Here is a 27,117-nt window from a genome sequence, read left to right on the forward strand (position 1 = left end):
TAGATGTAGTTTGGAAACAACTAGAAGAATAAAGGAGTGAGAGAACACTTTTTTTCCTTTCTCTTTTTTAATGAAAACTGTGCACAAAGTTTGACAACAGTTTAGGAAAAGGCAAATTCCAGAGACTGAGGTAGTTTCCAGGTTTTTTTTTTTCTTTTTTTAATCTATTATTTGGTCTACATATGCATATATTTTAAGATCAGTTCTGTTTGCTATTAAAATGTTAGTTCTAATAAATATGCTGCTGGCTTATACAGTTGGTGTCTTTCTAATGAGAAATCCAGCACTCCTACACCCAGATTTTTCTCATGTTTATACATCACATATAGTATATATAAAACTGTATAAAAAGATAGAAGAACCCCACTTTACAGATGGTCAAAATTGTGGTTTTGTAATCAATTAACAATTGTGATTCGCTTAAGATATTTTTAAAAAAGTGACTGACAGGTATGAAAGTTTTCCACACATTTATTACATAGTCAGAGTTCTTGATCCTTAGAATTTAATATCTGATGAGACAAAATTAAAATAGAAAAGTTTTCTCATGATCATGGCATTTATTAAATCAATCTCAAGTATGTATACCCTGCTGAGCTTTGGTTTAAGGCTTTCACACATGCAAATCTACTTTCAAGGAATCCTCTTCAATGTGAATTTTATAATGATTAGTAAGGGATGACCTCTGGCTGAACAGTTTCCCACATGCATTACATTCATAGGGTTTCTCTCCAGTATGAATTCTCTGATGTGCAATAAGTGATGAGCTCTGTCTAAAAGTCTTCCCACACGTGTTACATTCGAAGGGCTTTTCTCCTGTGTGAATCCTTTGATGCTGAATAAGAGCTGCACTTTGGCCAAAAGAGATCCCACATTCCAGACACCGGTATGGTTTCTCTCCTGTGTGGATTCTCTGATGGTTGCTAAGGGATGAGTTACACCTGAATGTTTTCCCACACTCATTGCATTTGTAGGGTCTTTCTCCAGTATGCATCCTCTGATGCTGAATGAGAGCTGAACTCTGTCGGAAGGCTTTCCCACACACTTTGCATTTACACGGTTTCTCGCCAGTGTGAATTCTTTCATGAATGATAAGTGTCGAGTGGGAACTTAAGGCTTTACCACACTCGTTACAGTTATACAGTTTCTCACCGGTATGAATTATCCGGTGTCTGTTAAGTCGTGAAATAGAAGTGAAACCTTTTCCACATTCGTTACATCGATAGGGCTTTTCTCCAGTGTGAATTCTTTCGTGCTGGATAAGAGACGCGCTCTGACTGAAGGCTCTCCCACATTCACTGCACTTAAAAGGTTTCTCTCCCGTGTGAATCCTCTGATGATAACGAAGGGATGAGCTCGACTTAAAGGTGTTGCCGCATTCATTACATAAATAGGATTTCTTTCTGAGGTGAATTCTCTGACATCCAGGAAGGGATGAGCTGGCTGCCTTCCTACCTGGATTGTATCTATGGGGATTTTCTCGAGCGTGGATTTTTTGATGTATAAAAAGGCCAGACCTTCTGCTGAAGGATTTACCACATTCTTTACATCGATAGGATTTCTCCACAGTGTGGATTCTTAGATGTTTGCAGAGCGATGCACTGTGGCTGAAAGCTTTCCCACATTCTTTACAGATGTAGGGTTTCTCTCCAGTATGAGTTCTTTGATGCTGAATAAGAGCCGAACTTTGGCTGAAAGCTTTCAAACATTCCTTACATTTAAACAATTTCTCTCCAGTGTGGTTTTTCTGGTGTTTACGAAGGGAAGAATTGTGAATGAAGGCTTTTTCACATATATTACATTTATACCGCTTTTCTGCTGTTTTGATTTTTGGTTGGCTAAGTAAGTTTGAATTCTGCTTAAAGCTGTTTCTTTGTATTTCATATTTTGAGGGTGTTCTTTCTCTAGCAACCCTCTGTTGCTTAACAAAGACTGATTTCAGGCCGAAATTTTGGCCAATGTTGCTATTTTTATGGCTTCTTTCTACAGGGAGGATTTTTGTATGGGTGATTGAAATTATTTGTAAACTTTCATTTTTGTCCTTTTGTTTCTTTAATCTGTCTTCATATATACAGGGTTTTTCTGATAGGAAACTCCAGGGTTCATCCCTTTTGAGTCTTTTCCTTCTTAGCCCCTGAAATGATGAATCTTGGGTTTGAGTTGACTTTGTAGTTTTAGGACTGCTCTTACATCCTGAAAAAAAAAATCACTAATGATTCACACAATTGGCTGAGACTTAATGTGTAGAAAGAATAAATACTAATGGTATTTAAATAAGGGCTTGCTTTCTGGCTAAAAGATACTAGCAAGAGGGAAAAATAGGAAAGTAACACATATAAAATAATAATGGATGAAGGCAGAAGGACTAGGGTAATTAAAAAAATAAAGGAAGCTCATTTAAGGAAGGCAACCAGGAGAATGAATGGGAAGACAGGATTAGAAAAGTATGAATTAAGTGCAGTCTGATATCCAAAGCCTTTTACATTATTTATATGCCATTGTTAAAAGACTTAAAAGACTACATTAAAAGACTTTTACATTATTTATATGCCATTGTTCTCATTTATGTAATGTTTCTAATGTTGAATGTCATTACTCCTTTTTCTACGTGCCAAACTCCTCTGTAGCCTTCAGATTCAGTTCCAATGTTAATTTCTCCATGTACCCTTTCATGAATCCAGCTCCAACAATCCATTGCCCTTATTATTACCACAGTAAGTGGTATTTTACAAAGTAGGTACCTAAGGGGAAAAACTGTGAGTATATTTAGAGACAGTGGGAAAGCCTTCAAAAGAACTCAGCACCACTGATAGTAAAAACATTAAAGAAAATAAGAATTGATGGATAATTCCTCAATATGCTAAAATACATATAGTTTGGTCCTAAAACCAGTATCCTATTTAATGAAGGAAGACTAGAAGCATTTCCACTATGATCAAGAACAAGGGATGCCTAGCTGACTCAATAGGTAGAGTGTGTGACTTTTAATCTTGGGGTTGTGAGTTTGAGCCCCATGTTAGGTATAGAGATTACATAAAAATAAAATCTTAAAAAAAAAAAAAGAACAAGACAAGGATGCCCATTATTTTCACTTCTATTCAACATTCCTAGTAGATGTCTTAATCAATTCAGTTACATAAGAAAAACCAATTAGATGCACAAGAATGAGTAAAGAAGAAATGAGGAAATAAACCTACCACTATTTGCTGGTGTTATAATACCCTATCTACGTAACTCCAGAAAATCAATGATAAAACTTGATCAGTGATGTAGCAGATATAAAATTAACATGATAAAGTCAATAATCTTCATTGGCACTAACAAAGAATTGGAGGAATGAATTTACAACAAATATATTAAAAAAAAACTTATTATGAGGAAAATTTTTAATAGCCCTGAATATTAATATACCTAAACAAATGGAAAAACCTCTCCTATTCTTGGATAGAACCACTCAATGTTATAAAAATATAATATTTTTTAAAAAGTATGTAAAGATATTTTAAGTACTATATAGAGATAGGACTCAGCTTACATTTGAGGACAGATAATTCTTTGGTGTTGGGCTGCCCTCTACCACTCCCGCCCTTCCTCAAACTGTGACAATCCACAGTGTTTCAAATGTGTGTGTGTGTGTGTATGCTTAAAGTTTTCATAATAAACTAAAAACTAAATCTTCTTCCACTTTTCTGTCATTCCTTGCATAAGAGTGAGTGGATTAATCCTTTTCCTCTTAAAGATCAGATCTAATAAGAGACTTGCAATTTTAAAAGGTTTCTGCACATGAATTTAAAAATATCAATATACTAAGGAAAAGATCTTTAAAAAAATACTTTCACTTAAAAAAAAATACTTCCTAAGTAAAAAATCAGAATGCTTACAGTATGATAAAACTTATTAAAATAGTAAATACCAAAGCTTTCTGGGTAACTGAAGACAATGGTAGGTGGATAGTAAGCAAACTGTCAAACTTCACCAAATGATAAGAAATAACTTTATAACTGTGAGACTTCTTTTTTTGTTTATTAAAATTTTTATTTAAATTCTAGTTAACATATAGTGTAATACTGATTTCAGGAGTAGAATTTACATATAACACCCACTGCTCATCCTAACAAGTGCCCACCCATCACCCACTTCTAAGTGGTGATGGAAGGTTTTACCACACTCATTACTAGCTAACTGTGAGACTTCTATCCAAATCTTCCTCTTCCACATTACTTGAGAAAGAAGAAAGAAAATGCCAAACCTTGTAAAATAAATGGGAGTCAAAAGAGTAATAAGTGGACATTAAGGAAGATGGCAGAGTAGGAAGCTCCAGGATTCTGTTTTCCCACCTAAGACAACAAATGAACTGGCAGAATCTGGCTGCTCCAATGATTTTGAAACTGTGGAATCTAACTGAAGGCTGGCAGCTTCTAGGGCAAAGCCTGGTTGATAAATGGTAGGTAGTTTCAGTCGCTAGCCCCTACCCATGCCTCAGCCCCCAGCTCCATGGCAGGCAGCTATACTGACAGTCCTTAGGTGGCTTGCAGAAGCTAGGGTGAAAAGAGCCTTGTTCTTCAATTACTGTAGATCTGGGTTCTGACTGAGGATTATTGCTTGGGGTCATGGAGGTATAGACACAAAGGCAACCTGCCATTGTTGCCCCACTGGCTGAAGCAGCTGCCAGGGGATTTAAGGGTCAGAGCCTGTCTTCTCCCTACCCTCTCCCATTCACATTTTACCTTTTTGCCACATTGGGCAATCATATTTAAGTATAAGGACATCCAAAACTAACTCCATACATGGGAAATTTAGAAAGTCACCATACATGCCAAGGGAAAGGTAGAAGCTCAGAAAAGACATGAGAATACCTTTGGTTTATATCTCAGGCCGGTCCATGGCACAGAGACCCCTGACAACAATAAAAAATTAGTTATATGTAAAAATACATGTATTCATATATACAACTATCATTTTTCCCTGTTGTAAAGTGATTTTACTGAATTGATTTGGACATACTGTAGGTCAAATAATATTTTCCAAAGATAACAATTATGGACTTTTAAACTTGACATAGGATTAGTAGCTTCAGCAGTATTAGTCATATTCCCCATCAACAACATGATAAAATAATTCAGTTATGTAGGAATACAGAACTCTAGGACTAGCTGGAAATGTGGAAATCACTTAGCATAATATTTTCATTTCATGAGAAAACTAGACTCAAATATTAAGCAATTTACCCAAATTCAAATATCTTATAGTAATAAAGCTGGCCTGGAAGAGGCTTTCCCAAATAACTGAAGTAGCCCTCTCTTTGTGAAAAGGAGGAAATATATAAGAAGGAAATCACTCTGGGGAAGGGGAAGAATCTAGTTCCCAGAGTTATGACATTATAAAATTCAAATGTCTAGTTGGCAACAAAGAATCAGAAAGCACACACACAAAAAAAGATATGACTCATTCAGAGCAACAAAATAAATAGAAAAAACATCTATGAGGAAGAAATAAAGGTGGATATACTACACAAAACCTTTTATTTTTTTTTCTTAAGATTTTATTTGACAGAGAGAGGCAGCAAGAGAGGGAACAGAAGCAGGGGGGTGGGAGAGGGAGAAGCAGGCGTCCTGCTGGGCAGGGAACTCAATGGGGGGCTCAATCCCAGGACTCTGGCATCATGACCTGAGACAAAGGCAGATCCTTACTGACTGAGCCACCCAGGCACCCCACACAAAAACTTTTAAACAACACTTTTCAAGATGCTCAGGAGAGCTAAAGAAAGATATGTAAAGCCCATGAAAATGAATTTTTCAAAAAATGAAATATCAATAAAGAGATAGAAAAATAGAAAACACAGAAAGAAAGCAAAATGAAATTCTGGAGTTGAAAAGTATAATAACTGAAAATTTCACTAGAGAAACTAAAAAATCAGATTTCAGCAGGCAGAAAAATCAGTGTACTTGAAGATAAGCCATATTAAAATTACTGAATCTGAGGATGAACAACAAAAAATATTGAAGAAAGTGGAGAGATCCTAAGAGATCTGTGGGACACCATCAAGTGGACCAAAATAGCATTGTGGGAATCCTAAAAGGGAAGAAGAAAGAGGGGAGAAGGATCATTTGAAGACAATGGCTGAAAACTTCCCAAATTTGATGTGAGATAGGAATCTACAAATTTATGAAGCAAATGAACTCCAAAAAGAATAAAGTCAAAGAGACCAACAATGAGACATATTATCACCAAACTGTCAAAACCCAAAGCCAAAAAGAGAATATTGAAAGCAGCAAAAGAGAAACAAGACTTATACAAATGATCTTCATTAAGATTATCAGATTTCTCATCAGGAACTTTGGAAGCAAGAAAGTATTGGGTTGATATAGTCTGTGTGCTGAAAGAAAAAAAAAAAAAACCTCAAAAGGGAATTCTCCATCTGGTAAACCATCCTTCAAGAATGACCAAGAGGGCCGCCTGGGTGGCTCAGTTGGTTAAGCCTCTGCCTTCGGCTCAGGTCATGATCTCAGGGTCCTGGGATTGAGCCCCACATCGTAGTCTCTGCCCAGCAGGGAGACCACTTCCCCTCCACCCCCGCCTCTCTGCCTACTTGTGATCTCTGCCTGTCAAATAAATAAATAAAGTTTTTTTTTTTTTAATCATTAGGCTGTGTTTTAAGGCACACAATGTATAATGATGCAGTCTGTGACAACAGTAACTAAAAGGGGATGAGGATGCAAGTATATAGAAGCAGAGATTTTATACATTATTGTACTTAAGGTGGTATAAATTCAAATCACAGTGTTATGAATTTTGGATGTTAAATATAATCCCAATGGTAACCAAAAAGAAAATACCTACATAATATATATAAAAGAAAATTGGAGGGGAATTAAACTGTTTATCAACTAAACATAAAAGGAAACAGTAATGTAGGAAATCAGGGACAAAGAGATATAAGGTGTATAGAAAAAAAAGCCAAATGGCAGAAGTGAGTCCCTTATATCAGTAATTACTTCAAATATAAATACATTAACTTAATTATCCAGTCAAAATACAGATTTTGGCAGAATGGGGGAAAAACCCATAATCTAACCAAATCTTGTCTATAAAAGACTGGCTTCTTTTCTTTTTTCTTTCTATTGAAGAATGATTAACATACAGCTATATAAGTTTCATATACAAAATAATGAGTTAGCAATTCTGTACATTACTCAGTGCTTATAAAATGGATATACTCGTGGGGGCTCCTGGGTGACTCAGTGGGTTTAGCCTCTGCCTCAGCTCATGTCATGATCTCAGGGTCTTGGGATTGAGCCCTGCATCCAGCTCTCTCTGCTCAGCGGGGAGCCTGCTTCCCTTCCTCTTTCTCTGCCTGCCTCTATGCCTACTTGTGATTTCTCTCTCTCTCTCTGTCAAATAAATAAACAAAATCTTTTAAAAAAGTAGGTGCACTCTTGATCCTCTTTATCTTTTTCACCCCTCTTCCCACCCACCTCAACTACCAGTTTGTTCTCTGTAATTCAGAGACTGTTTTTTGTTTGAATAGAAGATTCACTTTAGAGCCAAAGATACAAATAGATTGCAAGTGAGATGATGGAAAGCTACTTCACGCAAATAGAAGCACCAAAAGAGAGCTGGACTGGCTATACTAGTATCAGATAAAATAAACTTTAGGAAACAAGTTATAAGAGACAAAGGATGATGTATAGTCATAAAAGGTTCAATTCAGCAAGAAGACATTAAAATTACAAACATTTACATACCTAATAACACATCCTCAAAACACATGAAGTAAAAATTTACAAAACTGAAGGGAGAAATAGTTGGAGATTTCAATACCCTACCTTCAATAAGGAATAAAACAACCAGACGAAAAGAAGTAGTAAAGGACTTGAACAACACAATATACCAACTGGAACTAATGGATACATACAGAACGTGCTATCCATCAAAAACAGAGACAAACCAAAAAACAGACTTAACTACGGAGAACAAACTGATGGTTACCAGGTAGGAGGTGGGGGGTAGGGGGAATTGGTCAAACAGTTGATGGGAATTAAAGAGTACACTTCCCAAGATGAACACAGAAATGGAGAGAAGTGTTGAACCATTATATTGTACACCTGAAACTTATAACATTGTATGTGACCTATACTGGAATTTGAAAGTGAGGAAGAAAAAGAGAGAGAAACAAACAAACAAACAAAAATGGGCAAAGGACTTAAACAGACATTTGCCTATAGGAGATATATCAGTGGCCAAAAAGCACATGAAAAGACCACTTAACATCATTAATCGGTAGGGAAATATAAATCAAAAACCACCAGATACCACTTTAAATCCATAAGGATGGCTATGGATAACAGAAACAAAAGAAACCAGAAAATAACAAATACTGGCAAGGATATGGAGACTTTGAAATTCTAGCTCCATTGCTGGTGAGAATGTAAACTAATGTGGCCACAATGGAAAATGGTATAGTAGTTCCTCAGAAAGTTAAGTAGAGAATTACCAAGTGATCCAGCAATTCCGCTCCAATGTACCCAAAAGAACCAAAAGCAGGGATTCAAAGAGGTATTTGCACACTCACAGTTGGAGTAGCATTATTCACAAGATCCAGAAGATGGAAATCATCCAAATATCCAGACCAAATGATAGACCATGTGTGGCGCAGACATGTAATGGAATACTGTTCAGCCCTAAGACAATGGAATGCTGATAGATGTACAATGTAGATGAACCTTGAAGACACGATGTGGAATGAAATAAGCCAGCCACAAAATGACAAGTGTCCTAAGATTCCAATTCTTTTTTTTTTTTTTAAGATTTTACTTATTTATTTGACAGAGATCACAAGTTGGGAGAGAGGCAGGCAGAGAGAGAGAGGGAAGCAGTTTCCCTGCTGAGCAGAGAGCCCAACATGGGGCTCGATTCCAGGACCCTGAGATCATAACCCAAGCCAAAGGCAGAGGCTTTAACCCACTGAACCACCCAGCACCCCTATAAGATTCCAATTCTATGTGGCTCCTAGGAGTCGAACACAGAGACAGAGAACAGTGATTAGCAGGGGCCTGGAGACAGGTGGGTGGAGAATTAGTGTTTAGTGGGAAGAGAGTTTCAGGAAGGGATTAGAGAGGACTTCTGGTACCTGGATGGTGGGGATGGTTGCACGGCCTTGGGAATGAGCTGAATGCCACCAAACTGTACACTTAAAAACAGTCAAAATGGCAAATTCTATGTTACTTGTGTTTTACCATAATAAAAAATTATGAGGGGACAATAAGAAGTTTGGCAACACTAGATAAATTGGAACCTCCATGCCTGCATAGCAGGTGGGAAGGTGAAAGTACAGTTGCTCTGGAAAATGCTGTGGTGGGAGCTCCAAAGGGAAAGAGGGCTCCCTACCTTTTCCTCAAAGCATTTCTTTGAGAAAATTTGCATTTCTAAATCCTTCCTCTGTGCTTTTGATATGAAATGTATATAAACCTGTGAACACTATAAGCCTCTGGGAACATTATAGCCTAAGGATGTTCTTGGTTGTTAAGCAGGCTCCACCGGGTGCAGAGCCCAATGTGGGGCTTGAACTCACAACCCAGAGGGCCAGACCTTGGCTGAGATCATGAGTCAGATGGTTAACTGCTTAACCAACTAAGCCACCCAGGCCCCCACCAAGGATGTTTTTCTTAAGCTCCTGGGAGCCATCTCTTTGAAATGTAAACATCAAGAAGGAAGCCAGGAGAGGTTTTCTGAAGGGAAGTGAGGTGGCCTGATTTACCTTTTAATAGAGCATTCTTGCAGCTATGGGAACAGGTTGGTGGCAGGAGGGAGGTGCAGGGCCAGCAAGGGTACTGCTGGGGAGAGGGGGCAGGGGACAAGGACAAGACTGACTAAACACAGTAGAGGCGCCTATGAGTATCCGCTCTCCGCTTTCACCTCCTCAGAGATTCTTCTTTAAACCCCTGCCTGCTGGGTAGCTGCGCTGCTAAGGGCAGCACCTTTGTGGTGCAAGTTAGAAAAAGAGGCCCTACCCTCTGTGTGGGGCAGCCCCCAGGGACACCTCCACTGACCACGCAGCCAGGTTTCAGTACCCCCACCAGGCTTCTTGCGCTGAGATGACAAAGGAGGAGAAAGTGACAGGCAAGAAAAGCACATTTTCACTGGAAGGTTAATTGTTTACCCAGATCATACCTGCATTTTTAAATTTTAGATTTCAGGACTATTTCCGCATTCGGGCATAGAGCTAACTCATGATGTACCGGCTGGTTTAATCGCCTCATTACAACTCCTCCGGCAAAGCACCCCCCGCAGGTGTGCTCCCTTCTCAGCAAGAGACTCAGAGGAGACACACACCCCTCCTGCCAGCGTCTTCCACCTCTCACTTCAAACATCCCCCCCGTGACCCTCTGTTTTTCTGTTTTTCCTATTTGCGAATAGCTTTGAAAAATTTTTTTAAAGGGGGGGGGACATTGGGAGGCTGCTGGAGGTGCTCCAAGTCCACCCTGGAGCACAGGCTTTTCGGTCACCAGCTGCGGGAGGGGCAGGTTTCAGGTCTGACAAGAGTTAACCACCTGAGCTACATCCAGAACACCCCATCCTTCACACGTGCTTAGGGTGAAGCCAGCTGCACTCCGAAGGGAACCCATTCCGAGGCTGCATTAGTCAGGGCAGATGGAGACTTGCCAGGGGTGCTGGACGGACAGACAGACACATGCAGGCACTCCCGGGGTGCCCCGGGGTGACTGCCATCTCTGCAGGAGAGGAGGTGCATCCTGTCCAGGGACATGCACGTACCAGTCGGCTGCACTGTCCTTCCTTCCTCCCGGCGCCCACCTGTGGTCCACCCTCAGGGACATGTCCCCAACACCGAGGAGGAGGCTACTGAGGACTCCAGCCCCGTTGCCTGGGGGCCCCAGCGCCTCTCAGCACAGCTCCAGACTCTAGACTCCGGTCACACTTTTACACCCCGGAACCCACCAATGACTCACTTCACTAAGAGAGATGCGTTCCTGGATGGGAGGCTCCCGAGGTGCGGGGAAAGGGACAGAGACTTCCTTCTCTTCCTCAGATCTTTCCTGCTGGCTGCCCAGATGCCACCCTGCCAAGCCTCGGCTGATTCATGGATTCCTGCCTGCTCTAGGCACTTGACAGTGGCCTCTACCCGCTTCCCAGACCTCGTGTCTTTCTTCCAAACCAGAGTAAGATAAACAGACAGACACACAGGTGGTACCCACAGCAGAAACCTCAGAGTATGGTGGGAAGCAGGCTCCGTTGGCCTGCGGGCTTGGGGAGGGAGAACACCCAGCCTGCAGCTCCTGTGCGGGGCCCATGGAATGAGAGGCCATCACTGATGCATCTGGACCTGACAATAGCGGGGAGGAGCCCTCACTTCCACGTCAACAGGCCCCCCCTCGGCCTGTAGGCTGCTCTCAGCAGTGTACACCTGGGGCCCCAGTGTACACTTCCCAGTCCCCAGGCTCCTGGCCTGGCTCTCAGACACAGACCAGATCCTGTGTCCAGGCTCCCCCCCGCCTGTGTGGCATCTGGTCCCTGCAGAGCTCTCCTGGCTCACGGCAGCACCCACTGGCTTCCTTTCTCTCGAATCAGGTGAACCTTTCCTGTGGCTGGACCCGGCTCCACATCCTCCGATCCCACCTCCTTGGGAAGCCTCTGCCTACACCGCCCCTTCTGCTGCGCACGCTCACACACTCTGCAGCCATCCTATGGGGTCATTCTACACCCTGTGTGCGCTCAGTGCACCGTCACCTGTCTCCCCACCCAGCCGTGATCTCTAGCCGGCAGAACCTGCATCTTTCTGTCCAATGTTGCATGGCCAGTGCCCAGCACAGAGCTCACGTACGTACCATCCATTAGGGGACAGGAAAGTAGGGGATGGGGACTCAAACTTGGATCCTCCTGCACTCATCAGCTCTCTGTCCCCAGCTTCCCTGTCAGCTGCCTCTCCCGTTTTTCTCCTCTGATGACTTCTCAGGCTCAGCCAGAGTCGTCTTTCCTAACCCACCTTGTAAATGGTGAGGTTTCCTGGGATTCTGTCCTCTGCTCTGTGCCCTCGCCTGGTCAACTTGAGGCATCAAATGCCACCTTTGTACTGAGGGCTCCCTGACCTGCCTTTGGAGTTCCCATAGACCTCATACAGCTGTCGACCAGCATCTCTCCCCAGGCATTGCTCCCCAGTGAGACCCATCCCACAGCAAACTCACCCTACACCCTTAACAAAGGGACCCGTCTCCCTCCCTCTGGACCCCAGTGCCCATACCTTTGTCCCACCCTAGAAACATCTCGCCTGCCTTACTGCAAGTGTCTCTGGGAAGATTCCCCATCAGCTTTTCCCTCACTTTCAATCTACCCCCCACCATGCTTCAAAGTGACTATTCTTATTAAACTCAAATTACATAAGGATTTCGTCAATCTATTCTCTATGAAATGTTAAGATTACATACTACTAAAGCCCTCCTTCGTCCTGCCCCTTCTCAATCCCATTCCATGTGGAGCTCCTGGCACCAGCTCAGGTGTGTCCCCCCAGCCTCTGTCTGCACTTCTGCACACATTACAAATACACACATAGCCACGTCATCACTCTTCAGCATCAACAGTGACACATCAGTAGCTGCCCCCCGGCCCCTGCCAGTTCTGTCCACACCAGCCACTCTTGTCTCTGACAGTGGCCCTCAATGCCAGAATAGGGGCTTGCTCCAGAGGACATTAACACTCTATCACATTTAAGCCAATTTTTCTAAAATACCCAGAACTCCAGTCTTCTGCTGAAAATCCTTCATTTCCATGGGATGGTCCCATGCAGAAGACTCTTGTCAAAGCCCAGTGTAATGCGGCTTTGCTAGCTTTCAGACACCCTTTCCTTCCTCGGCTCTTTCTCTCCTATAGCGAGCCTTGGTCAGATGGATTCTCTGCCATTCCTTAAATACACTATTCACTGACTGAATCCCCGAGATGCAGCGATCCTGTGAAAACGGAACGAATAAGAAGAGCTCTCCAGAGATTCATTTGGTAAGTGATTACCAAGAGAGTAAGAGGAAGCTCATGTCTGGGGCCTAAGCATCCCCCCTCTGCCGCTTGTGGGGGACAGAGGCCCCGGAGAAACCTTCCTGATCGACATCTCCGAGCCACACTGTCCACTTACCCCCCCAGACTGTTGCCCGCACCCACCCCCCGCCGCTCGGTCCCACCCACTCACCTAGAGAGGGGCCTCCAGGACTTTCTTTCTCTACCTTCCAGGGATCTTCTCCTTGCTGCAACAGGGAGATCACTCTTGGTTTGGAAAATAGGAGTCCTGCTCAGAGACAAGAAAAAGAAAAGAGAAAGATAAGACTTGGTTTTCTTTTGACTCAAAGACGCATCATGGATCTGAGTGGAAAACGCATGGGATGGTACAAAGAGCTCTGGTGGGGTGTTCCAGCCGTGGCCCCGCGACGTGAGGGAGTGTGTGAGGGGAAAGGCAAGGGGCTTGTAGGGTGTGGCCGTGTGGGAAGTAGCTGCAGGTTAGAGACGCCGGATTCACAGGCAGCTCTGGTTACTAGAGTACCCATGGCTTGCCACAGAAGAGGGAACATATTAGATTTACAGACTAAATGTTTGTAAACAGGTACCCACACCAAGTGCCCTGTTTAAAATGAGAAAGCACCATCTGACTCCCCTTCAAAGATGGTTTATACACATTCGTCAGGCTGGAAGGGAGAATTGGGAAAGGCTGGCGGCAGGGTAATGAAGACGGTTGAGGGATGCTTTCTGCTGTGAGCTGAGCAAACAAATCACAGAAAATCACAGCAGGAAATGTTGCCTAACTATGAGGGAATTTCTAACATACAAGTATGTCAGCTATCCCACATGTGGGACAAATCCATGCCTATAGTGGGAAAGAAGCTTTAAATATTTATTTACAATGTGCACAGCCCTAAGGCCAAATTCAGCTGAAAGTTCCTGATGCCCCACAGCTTTTATGCAGGGAAGCAGGTGCTGACTTATGGTACTGTCTGACTTTTTCATCTACAGGGAAAATTCCCTTACCCAGTGAGACCAGGTTACTGTAGTTCTCCAGCATCACTTCCTGGTACACGTTTCTCTGAGAAGGACCCAGCTTCCTCCACTCATCCCGTGTAAAGAGCACAGCCACATCCTCGAAGGTCACCGACACCTGTAATGACAAGCCATCTCAGCTCACCCAGGACCTCCCATCGCACAGGGTAAAAGTGGTGGCAGTTGCTGGGGAGGATGGGCTGCCATGAAAGGCTTCTGATGTCATTCTTGTTTCTTAAGGTTTCAGGTTATTTCTTGTTCAATGAACCATTGGCCAGTGACAAATACATACTGAGCTGCATAAAGTCTTACCAGGCCCAGTATTAACCACTATAAGGAGATGCAGGGAGGAATTAAGACCACTGGAATGTTAATTAGAATAATCTTGCAGATGGGGATATGATAATACATATTAAAATCTTTAAAATGTGTTTATTCTTTAACTCACCAATTATTATATTTCTACTATAATGAGCAGTACACAAAAGTGCACACCGAGCATTTATCATGGTTTAGTAATACCAAAAAAATGAGAAACAAGCTAGGTCATCACGGATGATGAAGGGCAGGGTCACTAACAGAAGGCACTCTCTGAGTGCCACTGAAGCTGGAGGACAGAAATAATGGAAACTGAAATCTCTCTCTTCTCCCAAATGCTTTATACAGGCCAGGTACAATCCCTAGAGCTTTCTATTGATCTTTCTTTTTTCTAATTCAGTTACCTATTAATCTTTAATATAATCTTTATCTAAAAGTCACAACAACCCTAAGAGAAGATATTATCACTGTCTCCATTTACATGACAGAAAAGAGCCACGGAGAGGATAAATTTGCCTGAAGTCTCACAGCTAGTCAGTGGGAGACCTGGGATTCCAGTCCAAGGACATGTCCAAGGCTTCATTCTTAACTGCAGAAATGCCTCCCACAACCTATTGCATAGAGCTATTAAATAAATGAGATAATCCATACAATGTAATTAATACCATGTCTGGGGCCTACCAAAACTTCAGATGTTAGCTATTGTCACATCAATATAAAATACTATGCAACCAGTGCAACTGATGGTTAGGTCAGTATCTGTTAAAAAGACTTCCATGATCATGTTAAATACAAATATTTATATTTGTTATATATCAGCGTGTAGTTTGTACTCATTTCTGATAAAAGTTTATATATATATATACATATATATGAGAATGATGCTGAGAGATATATAACAAATGATTGGCAGTGATTATCTCCAGATGGTGGGGTTAAGGGTGATTCTACTTTCTTTTGAATATATGAACAAATTAACATACAGATGACTCTTGAACAAGGAGGGGGTTAGGGGCCCTGACTTCACACACAGTCGAAAATCTACATTTAACTTTGGATTCCCCCAAAACATAACTACTAATAGCCTACTGTGGACTGGAAGACTTCCTGATAAAGTAAACAGTCGATAAACACATATTCTGCATGTTATATGTATTATATACTATATTCTTACACTAAAATAAACGAGAGAAAAGAAAATGTTATTGAGAAAATCATAAGGGGCGCCTTGGTGGGATCAGTTGGTTAAGTCTCTGACTCTTGATTTCCACTCAGGTCATGCTCTCAGAGTCATGGGATCGAGCCCCACATCATGCTCTGTGCTCAGCACAGAATCTCCTTGAGATTCTATCTCTTTTCTCTGTCTCCACTCAACTACTTGTGCTCTCTCTCTCTCAAACAATAAACCAAAAAAGAAGCATAAGAGAAATACATTTACAGTACTCTACTATATTGATCGAAAAAAATCCATGTGTAACTGGACCTGCCGAGTTCAAACCTATGTTGCTCAAGGGTCAATTCTACACACACACGTATCTACACGTCTATGCATACATACATGCATATTTTATTCTCTACAATGTGTACCATGATTATAAAATATCTATATGGTAAGAAAAACACTGAATTATTTACATATTGGGGAGGAATATAAGAAATAATTTTTGCTCTCAAAGAATTTACATCCAGCTGGCAGACAAGATAAACACCTTGGATCAATTCAAAGAAGAATGTGTACTTGGGCAGGACTGTATACCATCTCCCAGCAATATCCTCATTTTAGAGATCAGGACCAGAAGGTCCAGGACAGTCAAGACCAAAGGCCACCTACTTTACCAGCAGCAGAGGCAGGACAATAATTAAAGTCTTCTGTTAAGCCAGCACTTGGTATATTCTCTCTCTGGTCTTAAACGCCCATTGCCGGGCTTTACCCACAAGCCCATGCAGTAGGGGCACATGGGAGCAAGTGAGGTTAGGGAAAATGCCACATGTATTCACTCCCCTGCAGGTTGGAGAAGATTCTGGGCAAGAGAGCAAGGTCAGTCTGTAGGAACTGGAGGGGAAAGCTTTGAAATATGCACTGGCCAGTCCCAGCCCAAAGATCAACCACCACAACGTTTCATGGGCCCCAAATCAACACAACAGTGGAGAAGAGCTCTGGCAACACGGGGTTTGGGGCTGCCCTGGGATCTGAAAGAGGCACCAGGGGAATGGCTGCACAGTGACAAGCCTGGACCCAGAGGCCAGACACACTGCACTGGGGTTTGAATTCAGGTTACTGGATGTCTCTGAGCCTCAAGTTTGCTAATGTGAAACATGGGAATGATCATTGCTGTGCGAGCGTGGGCATGAAAACAAAGGCCACACCCTCATGCAGACACCCAACACTGTGACTGTCAGATGCAGATGAGCAATGAAAGGACAAGTCCCAGCAATACGGTCCAGCAGGTCCCATCTGTTGGCATGAGTGGTATCATCACTTCAGTAACACCATCCGGCTCCCATGACCACCCCTTGTTGGGTGTCTGCTAGTGCCCAGCCCTTATCCAAACACTTCCCATGCACTGACTCGTGTGACCCTCTCACCTGTCCCATGAGGTCAGCATGTTTGTTATTCCCATTGTCCAGGTGAGGAAACAGGCACATCTGTCCAGGGCCCACAAACAGTAGCCAAGGAGATGGGTTCAAGCCCAGCAGTCTGGCTTTAAGCTCTGCTTCCTACCCACCGGAGACCCTGCCTCTCCACTCCTGATATCCTGTACACCCTCCGTGCTCCCTCCTGGGGAGTCTTCTCTCTGTCCTTGGAGTCCAGAGATCTCTCCAGCTGTGTCCCTTCCAATACGGCTATTCCTTGTTCAAGCATGGCTCACCTGGACTGGGTCCCTCCCCCATTTCCAACAATAGAAGGGTGAAAATGGCAGGTCGAGAAAAGTTTTCAAGAGAGTACAGAAATAAGGAACATAATCCACAAAGTAAAGAGGGAGAAAAAACGGACAATGATGGGTTGGAGAAGCCTAGGGAGGTTATCCTTAAAAAAAAAAAAAAAAAAAAAAAACAAGGGTAGGAAGGGAGACCAGGGCAAACCAAGGAAGCAGGGCCAGAAAGGAGCTGCCGTGTGTGTGTGTGTGTGTGTGTGTGTGTGTGTTTTGTCCCCATGTGGCATCTCACCTATCAAGTTAGTAATCATACACTGAATTGAGACTGATGAATAAAAAGAAGTGTCTGGGGGCACCTGGGTGGCTCAGTGGGTTAAAGCCTCTGCCTTATGCTCAGGTCATGATGTCAGGGTCCTGGGATTGAGTCCCACATCGGGCTCTCTGCTAGGTAGGGAGCCTGCTCCCCCCACCCCCCACCCCTGGCCTGCCTCTCTGCCTACTTGTGATCTCTGTCAAATAAATAAATAAAATATTTTTAGAAAAAGAAAAAAGAAGTATCTGTTAGGAAAAGAAAAGGGAAACACTAGACATGGAGTGTCAGGGAGGAGGCAAACATTCCCTACAGAATCCACCCTCCCCGTGGGTGGACTGACTCTTGAAGGAGGAAAGGGCTTGGGCTTCAGGTCCTGCAGAAGACTGCATGCAGCAGAGAACTTTGATTTGAGAATTTAAAAAAAAAAAAAAAAAAATCTGTCTCTAAGACCAAAGATGTCAATGAACTCACATGAGATCTTGCTTCCCTCGGTCCAATAGCCATATCTTCTTTCTGGGCTCTTCCCTGAGGATGGGTAGAGTCTCCAGAAGACAAATCTGAAAGAGGAAAAAGGGAGCCAGGACAGAGAAACCCCTTCTGGTTTCCGCCTCTTCTGCTTTCCAGCCCTGAGAATCACCAGCTCTGAAATCCTTCCACCACCTGAGAACTGAGGCCACGTGCCCTCGGAGAGGGAAGTCAGAAGGAGCTGGAGCTGGACAGGCCCAGACACACGCCAGCCCAACGTGGGCCGGGGCCCAACTCTTACCCCTGTGGCTCAGAGAAAAAAGACTAGACTCCAGCTTCAGCAACAACTCACTGAACCTGCCCCAGGGGCCAGACACGGCTCACATCGTTCAGTCCTGCAGCATTGCTGCCATTGTCCACGCCTATTTTACAGATCAGGAAACTGAGGGCAGAGTGGGAGCCACTTGCCCCAGTGCACACAGCCAGTGAGGGTGCACCGGGATCCGTACCGCGCGTCTCCACAGCACCCGCTCTAACCTCACCGCCGGCAGGGTACAATTCTTCTCCACCTCAAGCTGCACCCGCCCCCAACTCCTCCCCCTGTTGTCAAGGGATCTCCTTCCAGGTTTTTAGAGAAAAGTGCTTGGGAAACAGATGACAGTAGTTTTCCGACGGCGGCCGCAGGGCTGCCGTCTGGGGGAGCAGGCACAGAGACCGAAATCCTGGGTTCCAGTCCAGATTCTGCCGTGGGGGGAGAGGGAAGCCGGCAACTCACTTCTATCGGAAAACACATCTCTGCGCCTGCAGCCCGGGAAGGCAGTAGCGCCGAGGAAGGGTGGAAACACAGTTCCTCACGTTCACTGACAGCCGGGAGCAAAACCAAACGCCGGCAGGGCAGGCAGGTAGCGCGCCGGGCACGGGTCGGGAGGGAGTAGGGGAGTGACCGGGGCCTGGGCAGGTGGGGACAAGTGCCCGACCTGCCGCGGTCAGGGGCACGTCCGCCGGACGGCTGGTGTGGTGGTGCCAACCTTTGGCCCCCATTGCGTGCTCCTACAAAGGCCCCACTGGCGCGCCTCCGGCCTGTGTCCCGCGCCCCGGCGCAGGATCCTCCCAAGGCCGGGGTCCTCCCCTCTGTCCCGCATTCCACCGACCTTCCGCCGCTCACCTCGCCCAGGCCTCGGGGTTTCGGGGTCTGCGCCTCCTGGCCGTGCTCCGCAGGCGGAGGCTCCGGCACTGCCCGGATGGACAGCAGCCCGGGGTCAGGACCCCTTCTCCGGGTCTCTAACCTCACTGGGCTGAACTCAGGCCGGGAGCCTTGGGCTGCAAAAGCCGGGCTGTCCAGAGAGGCGGGGCAGGGGGCGAGTTAGGGACGGCCGCTAATGCCCCTGGGGAATGTAGTCCAGGCGAGGACCTATGCATTCTGGGAAGTGTAGTTCTCCGCTCTGGTCTGCGAGGCTGGGAGGGGCGAGCCTGTCACCTGCCGAGTTCCCGCTTCCGGGCTCGTGGTCACACCGCTTGGGCGGCGAGGGCTCTGGCTCCCGACTCCCCGTGAAGGAAACGGTTCGCCGAGGGCCGTGTCTTGTAGCTGTACATCGGCACAGTGACAATAAGGCAAGTAGACAATCGCCGAGAACAAACCTATTTCCCCTTCGGTCATGCAGCCAGTGTGTTTCGAGGACCTTCTTGTGGCAAGGGCTGCCATAAGTGGTTGGGAATGAGTGAACAAAACAAAGGTCGTTGCTTTCAAGAACTTTTTGGGGGGAGTTGGTAGGAAGCACAGTAAGCCATGGACGTAATTCTGTGACATTTTAGAAGATAAGCGTTATGGGGAGAAACAAAGGAAAGCGGGGTGGTGGCATCTGGGCGCGTTCAGAAGAGTGAGTGGGGTCCCCTGGCAGCAGCGGGGGTGAAGGGAAAGGGCATTCCAGGGGCGGAGAAGCCAATGGTTCTCATTTCTTCATAATGGGAGCGCGTCCCATTGGGGAGATTTTATAAATAGGGAAAACAAACAAACAAACAACAACAACAAACGAAAGAAAAATGTACCCAATGCCACTGCCCAAAAGTGGTTAACGTTTTGGTGAACATTTGCTGCCGACCTGCTTTTAGCAAAATGGAATCTTGCAGATAGCAATTGTAACTTACTTTGGTTTTTTCCCCCACATAGGAATGAATGTACCTCGGACATTTGAATTTGCCAGTAGATAATTCTCCCTGAGGAATGTTTTGAATGGCTTCAGTGCCTTCCATTATGGCAAATTAAAATTTTAAAATATATTTTGTAAGGGCCTGGTTAGCCAGAGGGAGTAATTTTGTGTTTATGCGGTGAACTTAGATTGACCCCACCCCTCCCAGAGGAACTTACTTGCAAAGCCTAGATACAAGGGCGGGTCAGGCCGGGTGAAGACATCAATCAGTAGGGCACGCATATGTCTACTAGGGTAAATTGAAATTCAATTGGCCACCTGTGTGTTACCTAGCAGTTTTTTCTGTGTATGGCAGACCTAGCATGACTGACTGTGCAGTTTTCTCTGTGTATTGCAATCTCATTGGCCACCTGTATATAGCCCCCCTAAACTAGCTCTATAAAAGTTAGTCTGTGAGGCTGGGCGGGGTCGCCTCTTTGCAAGAGATGGCCCTGAGGGGTCAGTTTGATTCTCCCATGCTTGGTGTGAAATAAAGCTTTGCTTGACCTTCGCTTTTTATCAGTCTCGCTCCTTTGATTACGGACCCTAACATATTTAACTAAAATAGTTAAATAAGCTGGTAGTTAAATATTTAAATAAGCTAATAGTTAAATAGTTAAATAAGCTAAATAAATAAAATAGTTAAGTATGCTTAATTTAATTAAAGCTTATTTAACTATAAATTAAGCTTATTTAATGTGTATTGTATATATGCTGTTATATCTGGTTAAATATATTTAACTAAATTAAGCTTATTTAACGTTTCTTGTTAGTTATGTTATTTCCAAGTTTTTGCTCCATTAATATTCTTGTACCTGCATCTTTGAAGATTATTTTCTTAGTTAAATTTCTTGAATTGAATGACTTTATCAAGGACTCGTGGCATTCTGAGCTCATTGTCTAGTTGCCTTCCTGGAAGATTTTACAGTTTTTATTTCCATAGCAGTTGGTGATAATATGTGCTATGTCTAACCACCCTTGCTTACTCTGGGGTTTTTGTTTTATTTTTAATGCTTTTTCTTTAAGTTTTTGTTTATTCAAGGGGGCAAATTTTTTATATCTAATTTTGAGTACTTGAGAAATTAAATATGATCTCATATTTATTGAGCCATTTAGATATTTTCTAATATAGACTGCCTGTATATGTACTTTATTGAAATGTTCAATAAATAAATAAATAAATTTTCGTCATTTTAAAATACTGCATATGCATAATTTTTGTAAAGTGCTTTGTTGTTTACCTGATTGTGAAAATTATAAGAAATTTATACACGGTATGGGGAGTGAAGAAATAGTAATAAACACTGATTACATCTATTCATATATACTATTATGTGTGCTTACGCACAGTTGTGTGTACGAAACAAAAATAAGGTAATATTTTTCATACTTTTCAAAATGTGAAATATACAGAATGGCAGAACATATAATCCAATAATAACACATCATTATAGAGAGAAAACCCCTGAAAATATCCACTCAAGTTGAGAAGTAGACCCCTTTTCATATTAAAAGTAGATCTAGGTGATGGTTTATGGGTGTTGATTGTAAAATTATTTCAGTTTTACTTTGTGTTTGAAATTTTTCATAATAAAGTATTGGGAAAAACTCTGTATTAGGGGTTTTGAGCCAGAACAGATGACCACCATTCCTCCTATGTCATCCCTCTTACAACTAAAATCCCTGGGCATAAATAAACATAAGACTCCGAAATGTGAGGGGTGCCTGGGTGGCTCAGTGGGTTAAGCCTCTGCCTTCAGCTCAGGTCATGGTCTCAGGGTCTTGGGATTGAGCCCTGCATCGGGCTCTCTGCTCGGCAGGGAGCCTGCTTCCCCCTCTCTCTCTGTCTGCCTCTCTGCCTGCTTGTGATCTCTCTGTCAAATAAATAAATAAAATCTTAAAAAAAAAAAAAGACTCTGAAATGTGAAAAGAATATGGCAAACTGCGAGGAACTTCAGGGCTGAGGAGCAACATGGTAGTAAATTCCCTTCTCCTTCTCACCTTCCGTATCTTTCAGCTAATGTGTTCTAGAAGCTTCCATGTGAGAACCTCCAACAGACACAGACCAAAAAAGCTCTAAGCCTGTTCCCCTTAGTCAAAACCAGGAAAAGGGTGGCCAAACAGAAAACTTTCTTGGTAATTCCCACCTTCCTTCAATCAAATACCAGTGGAGAAACCACCCTGCCCCAATCTGAACTATGGAAGCCAGAGGAAGTTGCATATTTTTCTCAAGTGCAATGGAAGGAGCTATCAGCAATGAATTCTCTATCTAGTGAACATATTCAGGAATAAAAGGGAAATAAAGATGTTTTCAAAAGATAACTAAGGAGAAACTAAAATACTTAAGGAAGAATAAAAGAAATCCTCTAAACAAAGTCAATGATAACAACAAAGGCTTGAAACTACTGAAAGAAAAGAACTTCAGAATGGGAAAAATAGGAATATTATACTATCCTACTTCTAAGTGTCTTACATCAGACATGATGGTTGAAGCAAAAATTACACCATTTGATGTTCTCCATATATATAGTGGGAATATTTAAGACAATTATATTTTAAAAGTGGGGAAGAAAAGGGTCCTAAATGGAAGTAGGGTTTCTGCACTTGGCTGACTGCTAGTTCATGTATGCATACTGTTATATCTAGAGCAACTGCAAAACAAAACAAACAAACAAACAAAAACTATACAAAGTGATATACTCTAAAACACTACATAAATCAAGATGGAATTCTGAAAATGTTTGAGTAACCCATGAGAAGGCCAGAAAAGAGACAGAAAAGAACAAGAAGCAGGAAACAAACTGAACACAAACTAAAAATGCTTTGTCTCACATTAATCAAAGGGCTCACTATAGGCTAGATACTAATTGTATCTCAAGATTCATTGTTTTTGTTTTCATTTTCAGATAAGAGTAGTAATAATTTTTAAGAAAACATGCTTCTGTAATAAGCCAGTCACACACACACACACACACACACAAAAATAGTGTGTGACTCTACAGAAAATAAAAAGGTGTTTGCCAAAATGGTGGTTGCAGAGGGGAGGGGACAGGGGAAAGGGGAGTATAGCGTTTTAGTTCTGCAAGATGGAGAGATAGAGAGATGGAGAGATGGAGATGGATTCTGGTTATGGCTGTACAACACTATGAATGACTTTAAGACCCACTGAACTGTACACTTAAAAATGGTTAAGATGGTAAATTTTATGTTACTTGTATTTTACCACAATAAAAATTTTTTGAAAAAGCATCATGCTGCTGTAAACATTCTGTATACACTGGTCTACCCCTTCATGAATTTTTTGAGAATTTGCAGATGCCTGTGAATATGTGAAGACTTCCCCAGGAGTGCATAGTTACTGATAAATTTTTTTAATTGAAGTGTAGTTGATGTGTACAGCATTGTCATTCAACATTTATGTAAGGAAATGATCATCATGATAAATGTATTCTAACTTCTTTCAGTTAACATAATATCTAAGTCTATTCATTTTGCCACAAATTTTTTTATGGCTGAGAAATATTCTATTATATATGTATATCACATCTTCTTTATCCATTCATCTATTGTTGGACACAGAAGTTTTTTCCATTTCTTCACTATTATAAATAATATTGAAGTGAACATAGGGGTGAATACAAGTTCTTGATTTAGTGGTTTTTTTCCCCTTTGGCTAAATACCCAGAAGTGGAATTGCTGGATTACCTGTTATTTATACTTTAAACTTCTTGAGGAACTTCTGTACTGTTTTCGACAATGGACGCACCAATTTACATTCCCACCAACAAAGCACAGGGTTGCCTTTTCTCCACATCCTCACCAACACTTTTATTTCTTGTCTTTTTGATAATAGTCATCTTGACAGATTCGAGGTGTGATTTTGATCTCATTGTGATTCTGATTTGTATTTCCCTAATAATTAGTGATGGTGAGGATCTTTTCGTGTCTGTCAGCCATCTACGTGTCTTCTTCAGAGATATAACTCTTCAGGTCCTTTGCCCATTTTTAAATTAGACTGTTTGGTTTTTTTTTTTTTTTATATAGAGTTATGTGAGTTCTTTACATATTTGGGGTATTAATCCCTTATTGGTTATATTCAAGTATTGCCTTGAACTCAGTAGGTTGCCTTTTCATTTTGTTGATGGTTCCCTTCACTGTGAAAAACCTTTTTTATTTGATGTAGTCCCATTTGTTTACTTTTGCATTTGTCGCCCTGCTTGAGATGACAAATGGAAAAAAAATACTAAGACCATATGTCCAAGATCTTACTGCCTTTGTTTCTTCTGAGAGTTTTCCACTTTCCAGTCTTACATTTAAATCTTTAATCTATTTTGAGTTTATATTTTATATATGGTGTAAGAAAGTATGATTCTTTTGTATGTAGATGTTGAGTTTTCCCAATACTAGTTGTCTTTTCCCCATTGTATATTCTTGCCTCCTTTACTGAAGACCAAATGACCATATAAATGTGGGCTTATTTCTAGGGTCTCTGTTCCATTTATCTGTGTATTTAGGTTTTATATATGTTTTGTGCCAGTACCATACTGTTTGGATTACTCTAACTTTGTAGTATAATTGGAAATCAGGGAGTGTGATGCCTCCAGGTCTGTTCTTCTCTCTCAAGATTACTTTGGCTATTTGAGGTTCCATACAAATTTTAGGATTATTTGTTCTACTGCTGTGAAAAATAAGGATTGCATTAAATATTAAATCTGTTAATTGCTTGCATAGTATGAACATTTTAACAATATTATTCTAATCTATGAACACTGTATGTCTTTCCATTTATTCATATCATCTTCAGTTTTTTCCACATTGTCTTATAGTCTTAGAGTACAGGTCTTTCACCTCATTGGTTAAATTTGTTCCTAGGTGTTTTATTCTTTTTGGTGTAATTGTAAATGGGATTTTTTCCCCTGTAATTTCTCTTTCTGAGCATTCGTTATTAGTGTATAGAAATGGAATAGATTTCTGTATATTAATTTTAGGTTCTGAAATGACTGAATTCATTTCTTCTAAAGTTTTTTTGGTAGAGTCTTTAGGGTTTTCTATATATACTATCAGGTCATTTCAAATAGTGACAATTTTACTTCTTCTCTAATTTGGACAGCTTTTATTTCTTTTTGTTGTCTGATTGCTTTGGCTAGGACTTCCAATACTGTTGAGTGAAAGAGGCAAGAGTGTTCATCCTCGTCTTCTTGATTTTAGAGGAAAACCTTTTAGCTTTTCCCCATTGAGTATGAAATTAGCTCTGGGTTTGTCATATATGACCTTTATTATGTTGAGATATGTTTGCTCTATACCCACTTTCTTGGGAGATGTTATTATACATGGATGTTGAATTTTATCAAATACTTCTTCTGCATCTATTAAGATGATCATATAATATTTATTTTTTGTTAATGTGGTATATCATGTTGAATAATTTGTTGATATTGAACCATTCTTGCATCCCTGGAATAAATCTCACCTGATTCTTATGTGTTATCCCTTTAATATATTGTTGAATTCAGTTTGCTAATATTTTATTGAGGATTTTTGCATCTGTATTCATCACGAATATTAGCCTGTAATTTTCCTTTATTTGTGATGTTGCCTTTGTTTGGTTTTGATATCAGGATAATGCTAGCCTCATAAAATGAGTTTGGAAGTGTTCCTTCCTCTTCAGTTTTTTTGGAATAGCTTGAGAATGATAGGTATTAACTCTCTAAATGTTTGAGGGAATAAATGCTCTATACTTTTGTTTCTTGGAAGTTTTTGATTATTGATTGAATTTTATTAGTAACTAGTCTGTTCAGATAAATCTATTTCTCCTTGATTCAATCTTAGAAGATTTTATGTTTCTAGAAGTTTATTCATTTTTCCTGGGTTGGCACATTAGCTGGCATATAATTTTTTATAGGAGTCTCTTATAATCCTTTGTATTTCTGTTGTGTTGGTTTTAACTTCTCTTCCATTTCTATTTATTTATTTATTAAAGTACTCTCTTTTTTTCTTCATGATTCTGGCTAAAGATTTATCAGTTTTGTTTATCTTTTCAAAGAATCAGCTTTTAGTTTCATTGTCATTCCTATTGTTTTTGTTTTGTTTTTTTTTTTTTTTCTTTGTCTCTGTTTCATTTATTTGTGCTCTGATCTGTATCAGTTTCTCTGTCTTTCTTCATGACATTTACACTTTTGAAGAGTATTTTGTACAGTGCCTTTCAAATTTGGATTTTATAACTTTCCTCATGATTAGGCTATCATGGCTTTGGAATAAGAATCCCACAGAGGTGGAGGACCCCTCTCACATCATTTAGGTAGCATATGATATCATCATGACTTTCAATGATGATGTTATCCTTCATTACTTGGTTAAGGTAGTATCATTTGCCAGTTTTCTCTATTTTGAAGTTATTGTTTTCGGTTTTCCATATTCTAATCTTTGGAAGTAAGTCCCTAAGTCCAGCCACCATGAAGGAGGGAGAAGAGGATTAAGTTCTACTTTTTGGCATGGAGGGGTGGCAGAAGTGTCTAGATATATTACTTGGAGTTTCCCTGTGAGGAAAATACATCCCTCCCCCCCCCCACTTATTTGCTCATTTAGTCATTTGTTTTCATCAGTATGGACTCAGGGAAGTTTATTTTATACTTTGGATTATAATCCAATACTACTTTATGTATTTTGTTGCTTGAATTGTTCTAGCTTTGGCCATTGAGAATTCTTTCCTTGTTGGCTGCGATTTCCCTTTGTCTTGCCCTCATCCTTTTTTTTACCTTTTCCTTACTTTCTTATACTACCTGTCTTGTCTGCTGACAATTTAAAAAAAAAACACCTTTTCTACCAAATTCTGAAAAAATACTAAATGGCAGATTGTATATGAATATCAGGTATGGGAAGTCTGGATCGTGCTTAGAGAACTTGGCTCTCAAGTGATTTATAGGTCCAT

The 27,117-nt window shown here is 41.6% G+C and overlaps 2 protein-coding genes across 2 annotated transcripts in view; one reads left to right on the forward strand and one right to left on the reverse strand.

Annotated features, from left to right (window-relative positions):
- PROP1 (PROP paired-like homeobox 1) overlaps positions 1-27,117 on the forward strand; it is a gene marked incomplete at its 5' end in the record, with an annotated part of 94,756 nt that overhangs the window by 44,727 nt on the left and 22,912 nt on the right. The window lies entirely within an intron of this gene.
- LOC309861089 (zinc finger protein 354B-like) lies at positions 49-19,244 on the reverse strand. The gene is made up of 5 exons (XM_082723639.1): positions 19,169-19,244; positions 18,010-18,095; positions 14,023-14,149; positions 13,193-13,288; positions 49-2,193 (listed from the first exon to the last, which is right to left on the reverse strand). The coding sequence occupies exons 2-5, from the start codon at positions 18,040-18,042 to the stop codon at positions 614-616; spliced, it is 1,836 nt and encodes a 611-aa protein (XP_082579765.1). The 5' UTR covers positions 18,043-18,095; positions 19,169-19,244; the 3' UTR covers positions 49-613.

Source organism: Mustela nivalis (genome assembly GCF_964662115.1).
Source record: "Mustela nivalis genome assembly, chromosome: 3".
Taxonomy (NCBI): Eukaryota; Metazoa; Chordata; class Mammalia; order Carnivora; family Mustelidae; genus Mustela; species Mustela nivalis.

Coding starts and splice junctions, on each gene's coding strand:
- LOC309861089 (XM_082723639.1), bottom strand. CDS start 18,042: ATGGCTATTGGACCGAGGGAAGCAAGATCTCAT. Junction 13,289..14,022: donor CAGTAACCTGGTCTCACTGG/GTAAGGGAATTT, acceptor GTCTCTGAGCAG/GACTCCTATTTTCCAAACCA. Junction 2,194..13,192: donor TCCTGGAGGCCCCTCTCTAG/GTGAGTGGGTGG, acceptor TTTTTTTTTCAG/GATGTAAGAGCAGTCCTAAA.